The sequence below is a fragment of the Pogona vitticeps genome, chromosome 2 (assembly GCF_051106095.1).
Source record: "Pogona vitticeps strain Pit_001003342236 chromosome 2, PviZW2.1, whole genome shotgun sequence".
Lineage (NCBI taxonomy): Eukaryota > Metazoa > Chordata > Lepidosauria > Squamata > Agamidae > Pogona > Pogona vitticeps.
In genome coordinates this window covers 4,463,862-4,487,308 of record NC_135784.1, presented here as the reverse complement: position 1 = coordinate 4,487,308, position 23,447 = coordinate 4,463,862, and the positions used below count along the sequence as shown (strand labels likewise).

General features: G+C 42.9%; 1 protein-coding gene across 1 annotated transcript in view; it reads right to left on the bottom strand.

Annotated features, from left to right (window-relative positions):
- LOC140703781 (uncharacterized) overlaps positions 1-23,043 on the bottom strand; it is a 64,363-nt gene extending 41,320 nt beyond the window's left edge. Inside the window, exons 1-4 of the mRNA XM_078386426.1 lie at positions 22,729-23,043; positions 16,545-16,734; positions 6,562-6,837; positions 367-2,348 (exon numbers count right to left, since the gene is read on the bottom strand). Coding sequence (XP_078242552.1) covers positions 367-2,107 — 1,741 coding nt within the window. The 5' untranslated portion in view covers positions 2,108-2,348; positions 6,562-6,837; positions 16,545-16,734; positions 22,729-23,043. The remainder of the gene's footprint in view (positions 1-366; positions 2,349-6,561; positions 6,838-16,544; positions 16,735-22,728) is intronic.
- Positions 23,044-23,447: the final 404 nt, after the last annotated feature.

Genomic DNA, 23,447 nt, shown 5'->3' with positions numbered 1-23,447 from the left:
GCTTCCTCACTCCTCCCAGCGTTTAGAGAGTGGATTGGGAGACAGTCTTCAGACTGCCTGGTACTGCCTGGATTGTATTTTCCCTGCCTTCCCTGAACCTTTCTTGACCTAAGAAAAAAAGAAAGAAAATATCCCCCAGGCTGAACAGCAGCTTCCCATTAGTTTCTATGGACGGAAAAGAGCAGATACGGATCAAATGGTTTTCAATGCATTCCTATGGGAAATGCAGATTTGACCTGCGAACTTTTTGACTTGAGAACCGCCTTCCAATACGGATTAAGTTCTCAAGTCAAGACCCCACTGTATTTCATGACTGCTGTTAATGAAGCTACTTTCATGTTCCATGCATTTATATGGTTTTGCCCTAGTGAGTTTTTTCATGTGAGCGTAGGTGACTACTGTTACTGAAACTCTTTCCACATTCCATGCATGTATACGGTTTTTCCCCAGTGTGAATTCTTTCATGAGAACGTAGGTGGCTGCTGCAACTGAAACACTTCCCACATTCCATGCACACATATGGTTTCTCCCCTGTATGAGTTCTGTGATGTGAACTAAGCTGACCACTCTGACTGAAGCACTTTCCACATTCCATGCATTTATATGGTTTCTCCCCAGTGTGAGTTCTTTGATGTGAACTAAGGTTGCTACTGCGGCTGAAGCTCTTTCCACATTCCATGCACGTATATGGTTTCTCCCCTGTGTGCGTTCTTTGATGTGAACGAAGTTGACTGCTGTTAATGAATCTCTTTCCGCATGCCATGCATGTATATGGTTTCTCTCCTGTGTGAGTACGTTGATGGGAACTAAACTGACTGCTGTTAATGAAGCTCTTTCCACATTCCATGCATTCAAATGGTTTCTCCCCTGTGTGAGTTCTTTCATGCGAATTCAGACTGTCACTCCGATTGAAGCTCTTTCCACATTCCATGCATTTATATGGTTTCTCTCCTGTATGAGTTCTTTGGTGTAAACTTAATTGACTGCTTTGACCGAAGATCTTTCCACATTCAATACATTCATACGGTTTCTCCCCTGTGTGCATTCTTTGATGTAAACTTAATTGACTGCTGTGACTGAAGATCTTTCCACATTCCTTGCATCTATATGGTTTCTCCTCTGTGTGAATTCTTTGATGCGAGCTTAATTGACTGCTGTAACTGAAAGTCTTTCGACATTCCATGCATTCATATGGTTTCTCACCAGTGTGAATCCTCTGATGTGAACTCAACTGACTGCTGTAACAGTAACTTTTTCCACATTCCAAACATTTATATGGTTTCTCCCCTGTATGAGTTCTTTGATGTGAACTTAAGTGACTACTGTGACTGAAGCTCTTTCCACATTCCATGCATGTATATGGTTTCTCACCAGTGTGAGTTCTTTGATGCGACCCTAGGTGACTGCTGTTAATGAAACTCTTTCCACATTCCATGCATTTATATGGTTTCCCCTCTGTTTTAATTCTTTGATGTGAACTCAGGCTAGTGCTCTGATTGATGCCCAATTCATAATCCACACATTCATATGGTTTCTCCTCTGTATGCATTTTTTGATGGGAACTAAGGTGACTGCTGTGAGTAAAGCTCTTTCCACATTCCATGCATTTATACAGCTTCTCCGCTGTGTGAGTTCTTTTATGTGAAGTAAGGTTACTACTCTGACTGAAGCTCTTTCCACATTCCATGCATTTATATGGTTTCTCCCCAGTGTGAGTTCTTTGATGTGATTTAAGACTATCGCTTCGACTGAAGCTCAATCCACATTCAATGCATTTATATGGTTTTTCCCCTGTGTGAATTCTTTGATGTAATGTAAGATGACTGGTTTGACTGAAGCTCTCCCCACATTCCATGCATCTATACGGTTTCTCCCCCGTATGCGTTCTTAGATGTGAACTAAGGCGACCACTCTGACTAAAGCTCTTTCCACATTCTGTACACTTATATGGTTTTTCCCCTGTGTGAATTCTTTGATGAATACTTAAGTTACTGCTTTGGCTAAAGCCTTTTCCACACTGTTGGCATTTATACGGTTTCACTCTTATCAGGGATTTTTCACATGAAATATGATTATTATTCATTGTGATGCTCTTTTGATGTTCCATACATTGATTTGTTTTTCTTTTAACTCACACTCTTCTTACATATTCTTTATATGTAGTTTTAGACGGTCACAATTTCGTAAACATGGTATCTTGAGCAGCCGAAGATTTTCACCGGTGGTTGGCTAGCTTCTTTTTTCTCTTTTCTTTTCTTTCTGGCTATTTTTTCCCCTTGTTTCACGCTTGTTTATTTTTGCTAACAGAACAGGTGGATTAGTACAATTCTCATTCTCTTGTTTGTTACCTGATGGAGAGAAAAAAGAGAAGAGGAATGCAACACAGAAGAAAGCACATTGGGGAGTGAGTCAAGGCGGAGGTCCCCAAACCCTGGTCTGCGGCCCAGTGCCAGTCTGGGCCTGGGCCATGGTGACAAATTTCCCACCCTGCTCACACAGCCCCTTTGCATATGTGCAGGAGTGCACCCGTGTGTACCTCTGAGCACCCCCACCCCTTTGCACATGCACATGGGTGCCCCCTGCCCCTTTGCGCATGTGTGCAAGTCTGCACCCACCTGTGCAAGTGTACCCTGCCCCTTGGTGCATGCGCGCTAGTGTGGGGGGTGCCCTGCTTTCCCCGTACATGGACCCCGTCCTCCCCCGACTGGTCTGCAGTGTCAAAAAGGTTGGGGACCACTGAGTCAAAGTATTTGTCTTAGTAATGAAAATGGGACGAATCCAATAGCTGCATTTAGGACAGCAGAAGAAGAAAAAGATGGTTATGACTCAGTTTCCTTCTGTGTGGTCAGCATTTTCTTTGTGAAAAACATAAAACCATTTCCAATTTCACTTTTCTTAATCAATTAGCAAAGGGAAAAAAAGCCTTCACCCTTGCTTTGCTTTTCAAAAGCAGAGTAACATAGCTAGGAGAGAGAATTTACCAACTCGTTGTGCCTAGACCCAACATTATCAGTTTCATGTTACGTGTGCAGGAAAAATATTATGAGTTTGAAGTTAGGACCAGTTTAGTGCTAAACAAAAATATTGGGCTCACTTGACTAGAATGGGATTGAAGATACACATCACATGCGCGTGATGTAACTATAGAAAATGTACCAAAATCACTCCATTATGCCGAACGGAGGAAGAGAAAACATTGACACCATGCTGGGATTATTTTATATTGGAATTATTTTATGGGTAATAGACCCTTGTATTGGAGGAATCCCAAACTGGAATTGGGATTGCCAGAAGAGACATCAACAACCTCAGATGTACGGATGGTACTACTCTGATGGCGGAGGGTGAGGGGGAATTGAAGAACCTTGTAATGAGGGTGAAAGAGGAGAGTGCAAAAAAGGGTCTGAAACTCAACATCAAAAAACTAAGATCATGGCCACTGGTCCCATCACCTCCTGGGAAGTAGAGGGGGAAGATATGGAGGCAGTGACAGATCTTGCCTTCTTGGGCTCCATGATTACTGCAGATGGAGACAGCAGCCACAAAATTGAAAGACGCCTGCTTCTTGGGAGGAAAGCGGTGGCGGATCTTGACAGCATCTTGAGAAGCAGAGACATCACCTTGCCAACAAAAGTCCGAGTGGTCAAGGCTATGGTTTTTCCTGTCGTGATGTATGGAAGTGAGAGCTGGACCATAAAGAAAGCAGACCGCCGAAGAATTGATGCCTCTGAATTGTGGTGCTGGAGGAGGCTCCTGAGAATCCCCTGGACTGCAAGGAGAACAAACCTATCAATTCTGAGGGAAATCAGCCCTGAGTGCTCGCTGGAGGGACAGATCCTGAAGCTGGGGCTCCGGTACTTTGGCCATCTCATGAGAGGAGAGGACTCCTTGGAAGGGACCTTGATGTTGGGCCAGTGTGACGGCGGGAGGAGAGGGGGACGACCAAGGATGAGATGGCTGGACAGTGTCTGCAAAGCAACCAACATGAATTTGACACAACTCTGGGAGGCGGTGGAAGATAGGAGGGCCTGGCGTGCTCTGGTCCATGGGGTCACAAAGAGTCGGACACGACTAAACGATGACAAGACCCTTGTATGGTTCTTATCATTCTGTATCAGTGTAATAATTGCTAAAGGTTATGAAATATATTACTTCAATTTTAAAATGTTGCAGAAATATCTATTGCTGAGTTATCTTCAATTGTTTACAAGCTTGTACATATAGGGACTGTAGCTTACATCCCTGTGGCCATCCTCTAAACTTATTTACCATAAGGTTGTCTGCATTCTTATTCAACTGCACTATCAAGAAGGGGGAGACTGTATTGATGATGCAGCCTAAACAATGTCGAACAGAAGGAGACTAATAATTCATTGGGACTTGGTCACTTCTATTAATGAAGCCTAAAGCTGTCTGCTAGAAATAGCAGAGAGGAGAAGGGAAACAAAATGTAAGGGAGATAGGGAAAGCTACAGAAAATTGAATGCAGACTTCTAAAGAATAGCAAGGAGAGACAAGAGGGCCTTCTTAAACGAACAATGCAAGGAAATAGGAAAATAACAGAAAGGGAAAAACCAGAGATCTGTTCAAGAAAATTGGAAATATGAAAGGAACATTTTGTGCAAAGATAGACATGAAAAAGGACAAAAATTCAAGGGACCTAACAGAAGCAGAAGACATCAAGAAGAGGTGGTAAGAATGCACAGAGGAATTATACCAGAAAGATCTGGATGTCCTGGACAACCCAGATAGTGTGGTTGCTGACCCTGAGCCAGGCATCCTGGAGAGTGAAGTCAAGTGTGCTCCAGATATAGTATCGCTGAGCCAAGTATCCCCTTTAACTACGCATTGGGTTTCTAATTCCCAACTTCCTCTTTTTCCACTTTTTTGAAGAGAGGGACATTAACCCCCAATGCTCTCGCATTTCACCGATCCTCCATGATTTGAAGAAAATGATACAGAGTGTTTCTGAGAGTTCTTCAGTCAGTTCATTCAGTACTTTTGGATGTAGTTGTTATGCCCTGGCCATGTTAACTTATAAAAAAATTTGTTAGCTATTTGTCTACCAGACATATAGAGAAGATGCCTACAGGTATGGTGAAAAGGAAGGATAAGAAAATGAAGGACACTTAAATTGCTGAAGCTGGCATTCCACCCTATCTGTAGTAATTTTATTGTTGTGTATTAATTAAATGCCTAAAGTTATAGACAGTTTTTGGATTTTTCTTATCATATAAAAGTGCCTTGAATTTCATCCTTTTCATGTTTTAATTTTAAGGAAAAGAGAAATTTAGACAACGCAGATATCTTTTGATTTATATTCCTGCACTCAGCAGGTGGTTTGATTTGATGGCCTGATAGGCCCGTTCCAACTTCATTATTCTATGATTCTACAGGGAACCTATAAGGCAGGGGTCTCAAACATGCGGCCCGGGGGCCATTTGCGGCCCCCCAGATGATAGTTTGTGGCCCTCGCCTTGCCTGCCCCCCCAAAGCGCCCACACATCCTCTGCTGTCAAGAGAAAAAAAAGCCTTGCCTCGCTCGCCAGCTCTCTCCCAAGACAGCACCTCTTGCACCCTCCATCCAGAACTGCAGCCTGCCAGCCAGCCCACCTGTCTGTCAGCTAAGGAAACTCCTGGGCGGCTTCCTCGGGCTCTTGCTCCGCTTGGCGGAAAATCTGATGCAACCCAGCCTCACCCAGACTCTGCCTCCAGAGACCCCCAGGTAAATTAAGTTTAAAAAACCCTGCTATGCCATAAAGTCCAACTCTCTGCTCAATACAGGAATCCAAATTAAAGTATATTGGATATATGGTTGTCTAATTTTCACTTGAATGCCTCCAGCACTGGAGTACGATCCCTTGAGGTAACCAGTTCCATTGTTGTACTGCTCAAACAGTTAAGACATTTTTTTCTGATAATGAGCAGATATATGACTTTATATAACTTGAACCCATTATTATAGAACCTGCACTTTGGGATGACTGAGAACAGATCCTGCCCCTCCTCTGTATGCCTATCTTTCAAGTATTTGAAAAGTGCTATTATATCTCTCTTCAAACTTCTCTTTATTGAGTTCAGTGTGGTTGCATAGCAAAAAAGGGGCAGTTTTATTTTTCATAAATGCAGTGGTGCCTCGAGTTACGACCATAATCCATTCCAGAAGATGGATGTAACTCAAAATGGTCATAGGTCGAAGCACCATTTCCCACTGAAATGCATTGGAACATTAATCCATTCCAGAAGAAAAAATACGCCCCCAAAATAAAATAAAAATGAAATGCTGCAAGCCCCATCGCAAGGTGCTGGGGCTGCAAAAAAACCAGAAATAAACAACAGAGCAAGCCCCAAAGGTACTGGGGCTTAAAAAAACCCAAAGAAACAAAAAATAAATGAGCCAGTCCCATCAGAAGGCGCTAGGGCTGCAAATAATAGTAATAATAATCACAAAAAATAAAACAACAATAAAGCACAGAAACATAACCCCCCCCAGATCAAACCCACCCTGCAAAACCCACCCAGAATAGTTTTTAAAAAGCAGAAAGCAGCACCTTTCCTTACCAAGCAGTCCCAAGCTTCCGTTGTGGCGAAAGAGCTACAGAGAAGCAGCCTGTTCGCCTACCAATCATCAGCAAATTTGAATTCCCCGCCCTTTTCCCCTGCCTTTTTTCGGCTGCAACTCGAAGCTCCGGCCGCAAGTCAAAGCAAAAATTTTGTGGCCTGAGCAGGCCGTAACTTGAAATGGTCGTATGTCGGGACGTTCGTAAGTCGAGGCACCAGTGTATAGGCTTAGAATCATAAGCAAGTTCCTCAAGAATCCACCTTATCTAAGTAGACCTACAGACAACAGTAAAATGAAGAAACAGTATTTACTTACAAAATTATGTGCTCAAAAACTTGACATGAAGTTATGAAATCATTAATATTACAAAGAAGAATCAACTAGTCTGTTAAAACCATGACTAGGGAAAGAACTCTACATAACTGTTAAACTGCAACTAACTGAAAACAAAACTGCCTCAGAGTAAAGATGGTTAAGCCCCTAGTGATGGGAAGGAAAGAGAGCTCTTGACTGGTTCCTTGGGAATACCATGTTTCCCCGAGAATAAGACAGTATTTCTTGTATTAATTTTTGCTCCAAAAAAAGCAGTAGGGCTTATTTTCAGGGGATATATATTTTTTTTCATGCACAACCATTTACATTTGTTCAAATACAGTCATGTCATCTTCTGGTTGCTGCACGATGGTGGAGGGCAAGCTTTCACTTAACTAGGGCTTATTTTCGGGGTAGGGCTCATATTACGAGTGTCCTCGAAAATCATACTAGGGCTTATTTTCAGGTTATATCTTATTTTTGGGGAAATGGTAAATAAACAAACAATTTAGGTTTTTATACATAACCTGCTGGGTTGCTACATATTTCAACACTTCCCAAGGCTAAACATGACCGTTTTTTCCCATCATCCCTCACATGGCTTGGTTTCCAGCCCCTGACCATCCTTGTTACCCTCCTGTGAATGTGTTCCAATTTGTCAGCATCCTTCTTAAAATGTGGTGTCCATAGCTGGACACAGTACTCAAGATGAGGCCTAACCAATTCTGAATAGAGGGAGCCTGACTCCAACAGAAAGAGAAAAGGAAAGGCTGGGAAGGCATGAAGAGGAGGACCACTATATCCATACGTTCCGTGCGCATATTTCCGCATATTTCAGTGCCTGAAAATATAAATAACGCCTCCACCAGAAATATGCATTTCCAAGATGTAGTACCAGAATTGACAACTAGAGGGAACCAGTTGTCACTATATATTGGTCTGTCTTACCGCAATTTCCAACATATGTTGGGTCTTTGAAGCTGATCCCCTATGAATACAACAGGCCTATTGTAAACAGAAAGCATGCATAGCCATAATTCTGAACATAAATCAGATTACTAGATCATTTACTCAGGGTGCATCAGTTATTACAGTGGTGCCCCGCATAGTAAGGTTAATCCATTCCGGATTAACCGTCGCTATGAGGAAACATTGCTAAACGGAAAGTAAAAACCCATTGGAACACATTAAACTTCGTTTAATGCGTTCCAATGGGGCCCAAACTCACCGTTCAGCGAAGTTCCTCCATAGCGCCGCCATTTTCGCGCCATCGGTAAGCAAGGGCAGGGTGCAAAAATGCTGCGCAGGGCCATTTTGGGCGTCCGATGGCCATTTTGGAACCGCTGAACAGCTGTTTAAAAAAAATCCCTATGCGAAAATCGGTAAGCGAAACGCTTACCAATCGTCGCAAAGCGATTTTTGGCGGATTCATCGTTAAACGGTGCGCTCATTATGCGAGGCACCAATGTATATACACCAAAGTCTTTATAAATCTAGATAAAAAATCCAGTGGAAATATTCAAGTTGCTAATGATGATTACAGGAAAATGAAGGTAATGGGACTGACATTCTGCAATGTGATCTGCCAGATAAGTGAGACTACTACATGTTTTCTCTGTGTTGGTTTTTTATGATTTTTTATTTTACCTTCTATCCCTTTAGTTTCTTTTTAAAAGTTGTAGTTGTTGTTGTTGTTGTTATTTATTATTATTATTATTATTATTATTATTATTATTATTATTATTATTATTATTATTATTATTATTATTATTATTATTATTATTATTATTATTATTATTATTATTATTAATTAATTAATTAATTAATTAATTAATTAATTTATATGCCGCCCACTCTACCCAGAGGTCTCTGGGCGGCTTACAATTAAAATTCAATACAATAAAATATAAAATGATTAAAATACAATTAAAATACAATTAAAATACAATTAAAATTACCATCAGGACGCACAGTTATTTCAATTAAAAGCCTTCTGGAACAGGAAGGTTTTGACCTGGCCCTGAAATGTCATCAACGTCGGCGCCAGACGAATTTCAGTCGGGAGGGCATTCCATAGTCTGGGGGCAGCAGCCGAGAAGGCCCTTTGTCTCTTTCAAAAGGGTCCCCTGGCTAGATCTTAACTGCCGGCTAGGTTCATATGGAAGGAGGCGGTCCTTCAAGTATCCAAGGCCCAAGCCCTTTAGGGCTTTATATGTCAAAACAAGCACTTTGAATTGGGCCTGGGCAGCAACTGGTAACCAATGTAACTTATACAGAATCGGCTTGATGTGCTCTCTAGCGGCCCCACCACTCACCAGCCGCACAGCTTGATTCTGGACCAGTTGCAGTCGCCAGACTGTCTTCAAAGGCAGCCCCACATAAAGCGCATTGCAGTAATCTATGTGGGATGTTACCAGTGCATGTGTAACTGTCATGAGACTCCGCTTGTCCAGGTAGGTCCGTAGCTGGTATAGTTTCCGCAGCTGAAGGAAGGCACCCCGGCCACCGATTCCACCTGGGCTTCCAGTGTTAGACTGGGGTCCAGGAGCACCCCCAAACTGCAGACCCTGTCCCTAAGGGGGAGTGTAACCCCATTCAGGGCAGAGAAATGGCCCTCCAGCCTGTCCGGCAAAGCACCCACTAACAGCACTTCCATCTTGTCAGGATTTTCAATTTATTAACCCTCAGTACATATAAAGTACAAATAAAGTACATAAAATATTTTCTTGCCTTGGAATGATGTTAGAATACCAAGGGCAGACACAAGTTCTCAATTCAGAACCATACTTTTTTGTTACCTACTGATCATTCTCCCCCCCCCCATGTTTTGCATGTTACATCGTGATCTAAGAATTCACAACAGAATTAGGATGGTGATAGTGATAAGCCGCCCAGAGTGGCCTTTTAGGCCAGATGGGCGGGGTATAAATGAATGAATGAATGAATGAATGAATGAATGAATGAATGAATGAATGAATGAATGAATGAATGAATAAATAAATAAATAAATAAGAAAAAAGAAAAAGAAAATGCAACTCCCTTTGGCATTTTGGAAGTTTCTCGATACCTTCTCAGTTTCCCTAGTCTGAAGGAAAGGACCTAAAGATTAACCGGTAAAAACTTCAAAGGAGTGCTCGGTTTGTGACAGATGGTAACAGCATGGAGTTCTGACATCACTACTTCGTACACAGAGATCCAAAAGCAATTCTGGAGCTGCAAACCAAAAACTTCCTACAGGTATCGAAATAATTCTACATGATTCAACCAACACAACCAGATGTGTGAGCTACATCACAGAAAAGATGTACCTACCAAAGACTGAGAGAAGAAGCACTTAAGTGCTAGATGTAATACTCAGTCACTTGTATGAATCAATCAAGATCCCATCGCTGGGGCATAATAAATATATTCTAATATCTGTGGACGACTTCTTGTGGTACTGTAAAAGAAACTCATGATATGCCGAAGAAGTAAGCATAGTGGAGGAAGCACCATGGAAAATAGTCACAGAAGCAAAAAGAAGGAGAATACTATCTTCACTGGTGGAACTGCAAAACTGCTTTCAGGTTCTTGATGGGGGGGCCTGTCAGCAAGCAGTCAAAGTCAAAGAGGAGACCTTGCAGGAGTATATGAGAGGGACTGAAACCTTTGTCCTTCAGCTAAGCTTCCTGGAAGATGGACTGTTAGCAAGAGATGGCTTGCACCTCAAAAGGACTGGGAAGAAGAACTTCATCAGGGGGGCTTTAAATTGAACTTGAAGGGGGAGGGAGAAAGAAGCACAGAGAAATGGACCAAACAGTTCTAATGAATAATAATATTCATAAAATGTACAAAGACAAACAGGTCACAAATCACAAAGGCTCTATCTATGAATACCAGGAGTCTCTGAAACAAAAACTGAAAATCTTTGTTCAGGAGGGTAAATATGACTTGATAAGGAATAACTCCAGTGATGGGATGGCTCCAGTGACTGGAACACAGCAACTGAAGGACATTAATTGTTCAAAAAGAAGAGAAATAAGAGAAAAGGACGAGGGGTTGCAGTAAAAACACACATTACTGCACAGAAATACAGGAGTAGATTGGTTGTCCCATTGAGACCATCAGGATCTATGTAGGTAGGGTGAAAAATAGTTGACGTCTACTAACCACCCAATTAAGGAGTGGATTAAAATTCTGAAAAACAAATTGCAAGGATTTCAAAGAGACACGACATAGCAGTGACAGAAGACTTAAATTAACATAATATCTGTTGGGAGGCAAATTCTGCCAAGTATGCTCTTCCAAGAAATTTCTGGCTTTTGTGGCTGATAATTTTCCTACAAAAAAGGGAGAAAGAAAATAGAGAACTAGCTATCCTTGATTTGAAGGACGTGGTGGCACTATGGGCTAAACCGCAGAAGCCTCTATGCTGCAGGGTCAGAAGACCAGAAGTCGTAAGATTGAATCCGTGGGACAGAGTGAGCCCCCGTCGCTTTGCCCCAGTTCCTCGCCAACCTAGCAGTTCGAAAGCATGTAAAAAAAATACAAGTAGATAAATAGGTACCATCTTGGTGGGAAGGTAAAATGGTATTCCCTAGTCACGCTGGCCACGTGACAACGGAAACTGTCTTCGGACAAGCGCTGGCTCTACGGCTTGAAAACGGGATGAGCACCACCCCCTAAAGTCGAACACAATTGGACTAAGAATGTCAATGGGAACCTTTACCTTTTAATCCTTGATTTTATTCTAACCAATAGAGATGACTTAGTGGAGGAAGTGGTAATACAGGGAACCCTGGGCGAGAGTGACCATGTTCTACTAGAGTTCTTTATTTTAAAGGAAACCAAAGCAGATTACAGCCACATGTATATGGTGGATTATGAAAAAGTCTATTTTAATAAACTCAGGACAAAGTTAAGTAAGGTCCCATGGCAGGAGATCCTAAGAAGAAAAGGAGCCCAAGAAGGATCTGAGTTTCTAAAAAAGTAAATTCTAGAGCATAATGACCAACAAATCCGAGAAGAAAAAGGGTGGGAGACAGCAAAAATATCAGTGTGGCTTCACAAAAAGCTCAGAGAGGACCTGAAAACAAAAAAGGACATGGAAGGAAGTGTAAGGAAGATGAGGCCACAAAGGGAGAGTACAGTGGTGCCTCGCTTAACGAGCGCCTCGCTGAGCGATGAAATTGCTTAACGAGGCGCTCTGGGCCATCGCTGGAGCATTCGCTCAGCGATGGCCCCTATGGGGATTTTTCGCTTTGCGATATTCGCTAAGCGTTTTGCTTAGCGAATATCGCATAACGAAGCCGGGAGAACAGCTGATCGGCGGTTCCAAAATGGCCGCTGGAAGGTCCGCGCCGCATTTTCGCGCCCTGCCTCGCTTACCGAGGGCGCGAAAATGGCGGCGCTATGGGACAACATCGCTTAACGGTGAGTTTTAAAGCCATAGGAACGCATTGAACGAAGTTCAATGCGTTTCTATGGCTTTTTAATTCCCGTTTAGCGATGTTTTCGCATAGCGAAGGTTAATCCGGAACGGATTAACCTCGCTATGCGAGGCACCACTGTATATATGTGGCAAGTAGTTGCAGAAATGACAGGGCAAAAGCTGAGGTTAGTTATACTAAAAACAACAACAACAAAATGTACAAGTATGTGCACAGCAAAAGACAAACAGTGGCTCAATTACTCAGTGGAGATGGAAAAAATAACAGACAACAAAGAAAAGACAGAAGTGCTGAATTCTTTTCTTTTTTAGCTCAGTCTTTTCCCAAAGGACAGACTATGACCCTCCAGACAAAGGTGAAGTACATGTGGAGGGGGCATTATTAAAGCCGGAGATTGATAAACAAATAGTCAAGGAATACCTTATTGCCTCTACAATATGCAAATATATTTATGGCTGACCTAGAACACCACTTCCTTTATTGTACCCAAACCCCACTCGTCTATTTGAGGTACACTGATGATTTTTAAAACCTTGCCCTATGGAAAAGAAGCCCTAGATCAGGCTTGTCCAACCTGCGGCCCGAGGGCCGCATGCGGCCCAGGTCAGCTCATAATGTGGCCCAGTGCAATTTTTTATTTTCCAAGAAATTCCAAAGTTTTAAGTTACACTGCCGGCGCTTGCGGCCGGAATGTGGCCAGGACATGTCACAACAGTAGAGGGGGAGAGAGGGAAGGAAGGAAGGAGTGGGAGGGGAGGGGACAGGGGGGCTGCGTGACTGCATTGCTCTGTCCCCGTCAATAGGTGGACCCCCTCCCGGCCCCATAAAGCCACCGGAGTCGAAGCTGGCAGCCTCTGCTGTCTGAGATCACAGCTGCCGGTAAGCGCACTTGGAGTGGGGCTACGGAGGACGGCTAGGGCTGTCCCCCCCATGCGGCCCAAACCAAATTTTCATCTTCTAATGTGGCCCAGGGAAGGTGAAAGGTTGGACACCCCTGCCCTAGATAAATTCTGTCAGGGTTTCAATGACTTTCCACCAGGATTACCACACAATAGGTGCATTTTCTTGACACCACTGTGAAGTTACCACATAGATATTGTTACAGTAACGGTGATGTCATCTGCCCATCATTGCTATGGTTGTTTGTCATCTGCCAATAGCGTGAAGGGAGGTGGGACATAAGAGGGTGGAGCTAGGGTATTTAAGGGGGAGTGAATGAGGTGTGAGTCAGATAGGGACTTGATAGGGTCTGGATAGGGATTTAGGGAGTTAGGGCTTGTACATGTTGTGTAGTACTGTGCTATATATAGAGTGAAGGTCTGAGAGAGAGAGAGTGTGTGTGGGATACTTTATTATTACTGATTGCCTTTTATTTTAATTATTATTGTGATTTACCATTCCTTTTGTTATTATCAATAAACATAAGTTTTTATTTTAAAAATCATACTTTTGTCTGAAGAGCCTTATGAGGGAATGGTTGGTGGCAGCGTGAAATAAAGTGAGTGTGAGTGTGACGTGGCAGCTCCTTTGTGACGTGAGAGGAGGCTGTCACAGATATCTTAGCACTACTCTATCAAAAACCCACCGATTAATATACTGACCTGCATGCCTCTAGCTTCTATTCTGAACACACCACTAAATCTATCATTTACCGCCAACCCTTCATATACAATCGCATATGGTTAGACCAAACTCAAGGATCTCCAAAACGCATTCCCCATGAAACAATGCGCACTGAATATGTTTAAAGAACAAATTAACTGAGCGAAACGAATAACCAGAAGCAACCAACTGCAAGACAGACTCAAAAGACAAAATGATTAACACTGCTAACATTTTCAGTCCACAACTGAGACCAAGCACTTGCTAGCAGGCCTATGCAAACGATATCAAAGGCATGTTTACTTGTTCCTCAACTAATGTGATTAATGCCATTTTTGCCAACAGCGCCCCCTGCACTCTACATAGCACTAAGAGGACAACCTCTTCACAGAAACGTGCCTCAAATCACTTTTCGCAAGACCTGAAAGTTGCTATTCAAAGAACAATGACAGAAGAATTTAGGGGAATCAGCTGGGACAAAATATATACAGTGGTGCCTCGCTTAATGGTGATAATCCATTCCAGGAAAATCGCCATTAAGCGAAAACATAGTAAAGCGAAAATAAAAAGCCAATTGAAATGCACTGGAAACCTTTCAATGCGTTCCAATGGGCTTAAAACTCACCGTCTAGTGAAGATCCTCCATAAATCATACTGCTCTTTACAAAATATCTTTTTATTTGTTTGTTTTTGTTTTGTGTTCCTTTTGAGGTTTTGACCTCCTATTTTTAATAGCCCTGTTTAGCCTTTACAAACTCATGGCCATGGATTCCTTATTATATCTCATGTTTGGTTGCTCTTCTAGTATTTTTTCTTCTAGAGTCAAATTGAGTAATATACAGTGGTGCCTCATTTGATGATGTTAATTCGTTCCAGAGAAATCGCTGTAGACCGAAAACATCATCAAACGAAATTTAAAAAAAAAACATTGAAACGCATTGAAAACCATTCAATGCGTTCCAAAGGGCTGAATACCTGCTCGTCCAGCGAAGATCCTCCAAACAGCAGCCATTTTCGGTGCCTGTAAAGCGAGGAATCCGTCCTAGAAAACAGCGGGGGGGGGCATTTTCTTCAGCTGGCGGCCATTTTGAAATCCAACGATCAGCTGTTTTCTGATCATCGTAAAGCAAAAATCGGTTCCCGAAGCAGGGAACCGGTCATTGTTAAACGGAAAAAACCATTTAAACCATTGTTCTGCGATCGCAAAAACCTAATCGTACAGCGGTTTCCTCATTAAGTGAGGCAATCGTTAAGCGAGGCACAACTGTAATCAGTTTTTTAGCTCACTCTGCACACAAGACTGGGACTTCTCTATATTATGATTATTAAACAAGGAGGTGGAGAATAGCTTGGCCAAGATTCACCAAGGAGAAAGGACAAACTCTACAAGTACAATAAATTAACTGCCAGTAATGACATCAGACAAGAAACTGGAATGCTATCAGTGAGGGAAGTTACAATTTCCTTTATGTGCAACAAGGAGCGCTGATCCTTCAGGATCTCCAGAACACTGATTACACCATTCAGGTGAGATGGGTTCAGATCTGCTCCAGTCCAAATCCTTCTTAAAATGGACCATGAAATGTGTGCTTATGAACCGGCCTGATGAGGCTAAAGGAAAAAGGACTATTCCTTGCCGTGGAACAGAAGTTCTATAAACAAAGGCTGCATACTTCCACTTCTTTGGCATACACAACACACATTCACACATAGAGAGAGCATGATTCTGTACTTAGAGCTGGTATGTGAGCACAGCAGAGAAAGTCTGCACCCCACCTACTTGATCTACAAGGTGCAAGCACGTTTTCTGTTGATGATGATGAGCTCCAAGGTGTGATCGCTCAGGTTGGACAATTAGCTTGAAATGAAATTTATCCTTTCCATCCCCTCATTCTCACAATTCATTCCAAACACATTCATTCCAAATTGGAATGAATTTCTTTTGAATACTTATACTGTACACTGCACAGTATCAAAAACGTTTAGGATGGGGCTCAACAAGAACATAAAACAAGGTTCATACTTCAAAACACATGTTAAATAAAACATATTAATTGTTTAGATTATAAAATAATCCTTTGGTATATACCAGTCTATTCTTTATCCTGTGCCCAGTAACACAAACATGTGAAGAGTGCAATTTCTGAATTGACTCCATCTCTATGGCAGGCTGAAATTTAACATGTCTTGTTTTGTCATAAATGTACCTAAAAGCTGAAAAAACACCCTATTAATTCCTCCCTGTTGTTCTTCATTTCTGGTGGGGAACTGGCCATCTTCTTGTTAGTACGGGAATTGGCTACAGAAGAGGCAAAAGCTGTTTTAGACAGCAATAACAGAAGGACAGCCTCCAATCGATGTTAAGTACTACTTCCCCTCTATTAGGAACTGGTGAGGCCTCATCTTAAGCACTTTGTAGAATTCTGCTCTTTAATAAGGATGCAGGCAACCTGGAACAGACTCAGAGAAAAGGAACAAGGAAGATAACGGGACTAGAAACCAGTCCCTAGAAGGAAAGAGTGAAAGAACAGAACATGTTTAGACTTCAGGAAAGCAGACTGGGAGGAGCCATATAGTCCTCTTCCAATCCCATTTTTCTATGATTCTAAGATTGAAATAAAGAACAACATTTCACTTACCTTGGAAATGTTAGATGGACTTGTTTTTTCCTTTTGGTCCGGAGAGAAGCAAGTAGAGATCAGCTCACTTTACCCCGTCCTTGGGAGAAAGTATGAGTCTGGAGGCTTCTTTGATAAAACACACAAAAGCTTTTCCTTATAGTGTATCCCTTTGTCCTTTCCACATCATATGGAACTACACCACGTTTGCCTTTTTGGAGAACAGAACATGGAGAATGGAAAAGCAGTTAAGAAAGGAACAACAGGGATGGATGGAGGAAGGAAAGAGAGAGGAGGGACAAGAGGCATCTCACAGACTCTTAGACTCAGCGATTAAATTTAGTAGCGGTGGGAGGTGGGGAACCAGAGCCATAATTCCCACTGACTCATACAGGAAAAGATGAATGGGAAGCTGCTATTTCTCCACCTGAAAAACCTTTCAGTTGAGCCAGAGTGCTGCAGTTGACAGACTATCAGACTAGGACCTGGGAGGCATGGGTTCAATCATCTCTCCAATGCTGTTTAACATCTACATGAGGCCGCTGGGTGGGGTCATCAGGGGGTGTGGGGCATCATGTCCCCAGTATGCTGATGACACACAGCTGTACATTTCCTTTTCATCTACAGTGGGGTCTTGACTTGAGAACTTAATCTGTATTGGAAGGCGGTTCTCAAGTCAAAAAGTTCTCAGGTCAAATCTGCATTTCCCATAGGAATGCATTGAAAACCATTGATCCGTATCTGCTTTTCCGTCCATAGAAACTAATGGGAAGCTGCTATTCTGCCTTCGACCACTAGAGGGGGATATTTTGTTTCTTTTTTTCTTAGGTCAAGAAAGGTTCAGGGAAGGCAGGGAAAATACAGTCCAGGCAGTACAGTACCAGGCAGTCTGAAGACTGTCTCCCAATCCACTCTCTAAACGCTGGGAGGAGTGAGGAAGCAGACAGGCACCCTTTTCACTGGCCAACAGTTAACTGAAAGTTCAAATTTTGCACTTTCCCTGCCTCCCACGTGGTTTTTTTTCAGTTCTTAACTCAAATCTAAGTACTGTATGTAACTCAAGTCAATATTTTCCTATGAGAGTGGTTCTTAAGTCAAAATGTTCTTAACTCAAGCCGTTCTTAAGTCAAGACCCCACTGTACCTCTGTGGATGCCGTCCTGTCCCTTCAGCACTGCCTGGAGACTGTACTGGAATGGATGCAGTCGAATGGGTTGAGGCTGAACCCAGACAAGACGGAGGTCTTGAGGGTGGGTGGTCCTTCTATCAGCGGTATAGGTGACTCCCTTTCTTTTGGGGGTACAACCCTTGCCACAAAGAGTGAGGTCCGCAGCTTGGGGATACATCTGGACCCGGCATCCGTGGTCCGCTCTGCCTATTTTCATCTATGGCAGATTGCCCAGCTGCGGCCATATCTTGATGGGGGGCCCCTCACTACTCTAGTCCATGCGCTCGTAATCTCGAGATTAGACCATTGTAAAGCACTCTACGTGGGGCTGCCTTTGAGGCTAACGCGGAAACTTCAGATGGTCCAGAAGCCAGGCTTCTTAGTGGGGTGAGAAAACACCAACATATCTCCCCAACTCTGGCTGCTTTGCACTGGTTGCCCATCCGTTTCTGCGTTGATTTCAAAGTGCTAATTATTTTAGTGGGTGGGGAGTGTTTGGGGAATTTTGTGTGTGTGCATGTGTCTGGTCTCTGGGTGTCTGTGAATTTCGTTGTATGGATTTTGTGCTAATCTCCCACTCTTTATCTAGAGAGGTACTGGAATTTTCTGTAGGTCTAAGGCTGGATAGTGACCACCTCCCCCTTAATACCACCCTCCTTCTCTCACAATCTGTCCACCTGAGTGCAAAACCTCATCTCCAAAAGAAATTTCTAAGCTTCAAACAAAAGAGAATAAATTGGTCTGAGGAAACCCACAACAAGCTAGAAGGCTTCTTTGGCTCCGCCGAGGGGGAGTCTCTAAAAAATTCAATCATAGGAGCCACAAATGCCACCACTGCCATAAACAACTACTCAGTCCTAATCAAAGCGATGAATACGGCCCTAACCTCCAAACAACTGCTCCCACAAACTTCATCAAAGATAAGCGGCCCTAAGTGGTTTGACAGGGAATGTTATGCAGTTAAAAAACAACTGGGGAGGTATATAACAACTATAGAAAGGAAAACCTAAACGTATTACCTGCAGAATATTATAATATAAAAAAGAAATATAAACAATTAATAGCATATAAAAAGAGACAAGAAATTCAAAAGGGATGGAATGCATTAATAGAATGTACTTTAAATAAAAAATCTAAACTCTTCTGGGCTCTTGTCACTGATGCCCTGAGATTGTCCTCAAACCAGCTCAGCTGTAATATTTCAGCAGACATCTGGGAAGAGCACTTCTCTTCTCTATTTGGGGACATTAACGAGAACTCAACAAATTTCTCCCCAACTATAAATTTAAATGGCACTCCTCTATGGAGGCCGGTCACAGTGACTGAAACAAAAACCCTGATTAGAAGTATGAAATCAGGTAAGGCCCCGGGAACAGATGCCATTCTCCCTGAAATGCTAAAGGCTAATATGGATTGGTGGGCACCTCTGTTGGCAAACTTGTTTACCCACATCAATAACTCTGGTAAATTTCCCATCGCTTGGTCTGAAGCCATTATAATTCTTATCTTTAAAAAAGGAGAAAGAGGAGACCCATCAAACTACAGACCAATCAGTCTACTCTCTGTGCTGGGTAAATTGTACTCTAACCACTTAAATCAAAAACTACTTACTTGGATAGAAGAGGAAAACATACTGGGGAAGGAACAGGCAGGATTTAGAAAGGGCAGATCAGCTATTGATCACTGTACGATTTTGAGCCATCTTGCAGAAAAATATATGTCCTCTCATGGTAACGGGCTCTATACTGCATTCATAGACTTAAAATCAGCCTTTGACTCTGTACCAAGAGATAGTCTATGGACAAAATTATACAAAACCTCCATAGATAAGAGACTCCTTCATCTTATTAAATGTCTCTATCAAGGCACCATACTCCGTGTTAGATGTGGTATAGAAGGAAACCTGACAAAACCTATTCCGGCTAATAAAGGGGTTCGACAGGGCTGTATATTAGCCCCCACGTTATTTAACCTGTATTTAAATGATCTGCTTGGGTGGTGTCTTGGAAGAGACTTCCATCCTCCTAAATTGGCAGAGACCAAATGCCCCCTACTGCTTTATGCAGATGATGCGGTTCTTCTGTCCCTATCGAAAATAGGACTTAAACGGCTGATCTGTATATTCATGGACTATTGTAAGAACAACCAACTGGTTATAAACTTTGTTAAAACCAAAATTATGGTTTTCGCTCAATATGTAACACCTAGAAATTGGATCATTAATGGTTCTTGCATTGAGCAAGTAAAACAGCTAAAGTATCTAGGTATCACATTCCACCACAAACTTTCTTGGGCTGCCCATAGACGGTCCATAATCCAAGCAGCCAAGAACACGCAGAAAGCTATCTTGCGTTTTTTCTTTACTAAGGGGGGGACAATTTATACCAGCTGTTATCCAAATTTTTAAGCTCAAGATTCTGCCCCAACTGTTATATGGAACCTAGGACTTCACACAAGTATAGAGAGTGTTCTCTCAGTTTTTCTAAGATCCATTCTGGGAATGCCAAGATGCGTCCCTGCAGCTGCCTTACGATTAGAGACTGGTCTAACATCACTAGAATGCAGCGCCTGGCTTTTTGCTTTTAGATATTGGAACAAGGTTATACATGCTGATCCCTCCATGGGATATCTAAACCTTCTACAGAAAGATGTCCATAACAGCTCATGGCTTAAAGCTTTTCCAGCCAAACTGGATCTATTAGGGCTCTCTTTGGACTTCCCTTATGCCCAGGAACCCAAGGCAGCCAACTCTATCTTAGAAAAGCGGATCAGGGACATTGACTTCCAGTATTCTATTTCAATGGCTCGCAAAACATGCTCCATTTTGCACCTTGGCCTAAACTACAATTTCTCCCAAAGTGCTAGGTATTTAGAGAACATGATTATCCCTAAATATAGGCATGTATTCTCAAGAGCCCGATTTAACTGTCTCCAATCCGCAATCTTAGATGGACGATATTCCGGCACCCCTTACAAAAAAAGATTGTGTCCTTGTAAGGATAGAGAAATTGAAACTATGAAGCATGTCCTTTTGGAGTGCAATTTTTACATAAACGAGCGTATCAAATTCCTTAACCCCATAATGAATGTCTTCCCAGGTAGGACTCTGATTTGGCATACAAAATATTTATTAAGTGATACAAACAAGAAAACCACTGTTATCAGTGGCCAAATTCCTCTTCTCTGCCCAAAGAATACGTAAAACAATCTTGACCTCTACCTAACCCTGTCATTTAAAAAAAAACATTGTATGGGTAATCTACTTTGTTAATTTGTACTGTTTTAGCTGATTTGAAATGTTTTAATAGTTTCCATCCATTTTAAATCTGACGTATGTATTTTAAGGGGTCCAAGTCCATAAAATAAAGACTGACTGATGATATATAACATTAATACAAGAAAACATCATAGGTAATCTATCTTATCACTTTATACTGTTTTAATCGTCTTGAAATGTTTTAACTGTCTCCACTCATTTAAAATATTACATGTATGTATTTTAATGGGTCAGAGACTGCAAATAAAGATTGTATTGTATTGTATTGAATTTTGTTGTATGGGTATACTGTGTATATACTTACAATGACAATAAATTATTATTATTATTATTATTATTATTATTATTATTATTATTATTATTATTATTATTATTATTATTATTATTATTATTATTATTATTATTATTATTATTATTACTTATAAAGCCCTAAATGGTTTGGGACCTCAATATTTGGCAGGTCGTCTCCTTCCACCTAGATCTACCCGAATCACCCAATATAGCCAGCAGGGACGGCTGATGGGTCCGACGCCGAGGGAGGCCCGGAAGGAAAAAACAAGAAACCGGGCCTTCTCGGCAGTGACCCCTCAGCTGTACAACGCCCTCCCAACAGAAATTTGGCTGGCACCCTCGCTGGGTGTTTTCAAAAGCCAGCTAAAAGCTTGGCTATTCAAGCAGGCCTTCCCTCTAGTCAATTAAGTGATTCTTATTTCTCTTTCTTTTGATTCATGCCACCTTGGTAATGTTTGCTTCAAATTAATTGTTATAATTGTAATTTTATGATTTTATATTGGTCTGTTTTTATCTATGTAAGCCGCCCCGAGTAGACATGGTCTAGAGGGGCAGGGTAAAAATCCAATAAATAAATAAATAAATAGATTTAGGTTTCTGCTGAAATATATCCCATGAAGAAACGTCCGTCACCTTCTCAGACCTAAGCCTGCTCTGCCTTTATTTCAGAAAAAGATTTTTTTGTGTGTTTGAAAGCAACACATGGAAGCCCCCAAGCCAGACAGGAAAGAAATTGCCCTCTATCTCCTGCAGTTGATTCCTCAGTTTAGAAGTGATCTTGAGATGGACCCTCTGTTTGCCCCAATCTCTGCCAGATCATCTAGATAAGAGCAATTTAATCAAGAGCTCCTTAAGACTCCCTAAAGGGTGATAGGGTGTATGTGCATAAGACAATATCCACAACGTATTTTATATCCCGGGCAACTAGGCTGGATCAGGTCCCTCCCACCAGCTGACCTCTACTCACCCATCTTGACAGCCAACCTCCTCCTTTTCCTTGCTCCACCTGACAGGCCTGCTTCTCACCCAGGGACTTGGGGCTTTACAAGAACTTTTCCAAGGTTTGGCAAAGGGAGGGAGTGAATGCGGTTTCCAGTGGACACCTTGCGACTTCAGGAGGAAAACTGAGCTTTTCTCTCAGTCCCCCTTTATACGCGAGGATCTCCTGGGAGGAAAACTGAAGAGGACCCCCCCCCCCCCCAGCCCCTACTGCTGTCTTGCTAGGAAGGGACGTCGGGGGACTCCTTGCTCCTAGCGGGTGGGGTCTGGATCTCTCCCAGACATCCCATCTGCCCCCCTGAATCTTCCCACGAAAGACACTCCGGAAAAAAAAGGCCTGCCTTGCAAGGCGTTTGTGCCACACAAGCCAAAGAAGTGCAATTTGCAATCCGGCTTGCACAGAGAAACACTATCCACCCCCGCTTTCCCAGCCCCATATCTGCCCCTCCAAAAACACACAAACACACGCACCGTTCAGCACCACGAGCTCCCACCTCCTTTCAAGTTCGGCCGTGGGAGATTCCGGAAGAGGCCGCTCTGGGCATGACTCTCTGGAAACCATAGAGCTCTGAGGCGTGTAGCTTCCGGTTCCTGTTCGGAACCGCCCTCGGGCGGACCTCCTCCCTTGCCTGCGTAGCTCTATGTTCCCTCTCCTTTTCCCCCTAGGAGTGCTTTTATGAATGAAGTGAGCCCCCCCCTCTAAAAACAAAAGACGGGGGGGGACGGGAGTGAGCAGCCGCCCCCCTTTATTTTCTCCAGACGGGCAGGAGGCCTCCAGAGAGAACAAAGGAACTCAGGAGGGGGTAGCGCTAGAGGGGACCTCAAGTTTTGACTAGGGGGTGAGACGGGGGGGGGGCGAAGAGATGACGCTCAGCCCCCTCCCCGCCCCCAAGCCAACGGTCTTTCCCGGGACCCTGACGAGGGCTTTGCGCCGCAGCCCACGGCCTCGGAAGGGGAGCGAAGAGCTCTTTCTGCTGCCCCCCCCGCCCGAATGAACGAGGTTCCCCTTGAAGGGGAAGCATAAACGGGGAGGGGGAAGGGCTTCTTTCGCCTTCTCTCCCCCCCCCCCCCCGCAGTCTCCATCAAAGGTGGTTGCTGGAGGAGAGCGAAATCCCCTGGGGGAGGGAGAGACGGAATCCCGAAGGGGCCAGAGACGCCTCAGCATTCCCCCTCCCCCTCAGGCGCCTGGG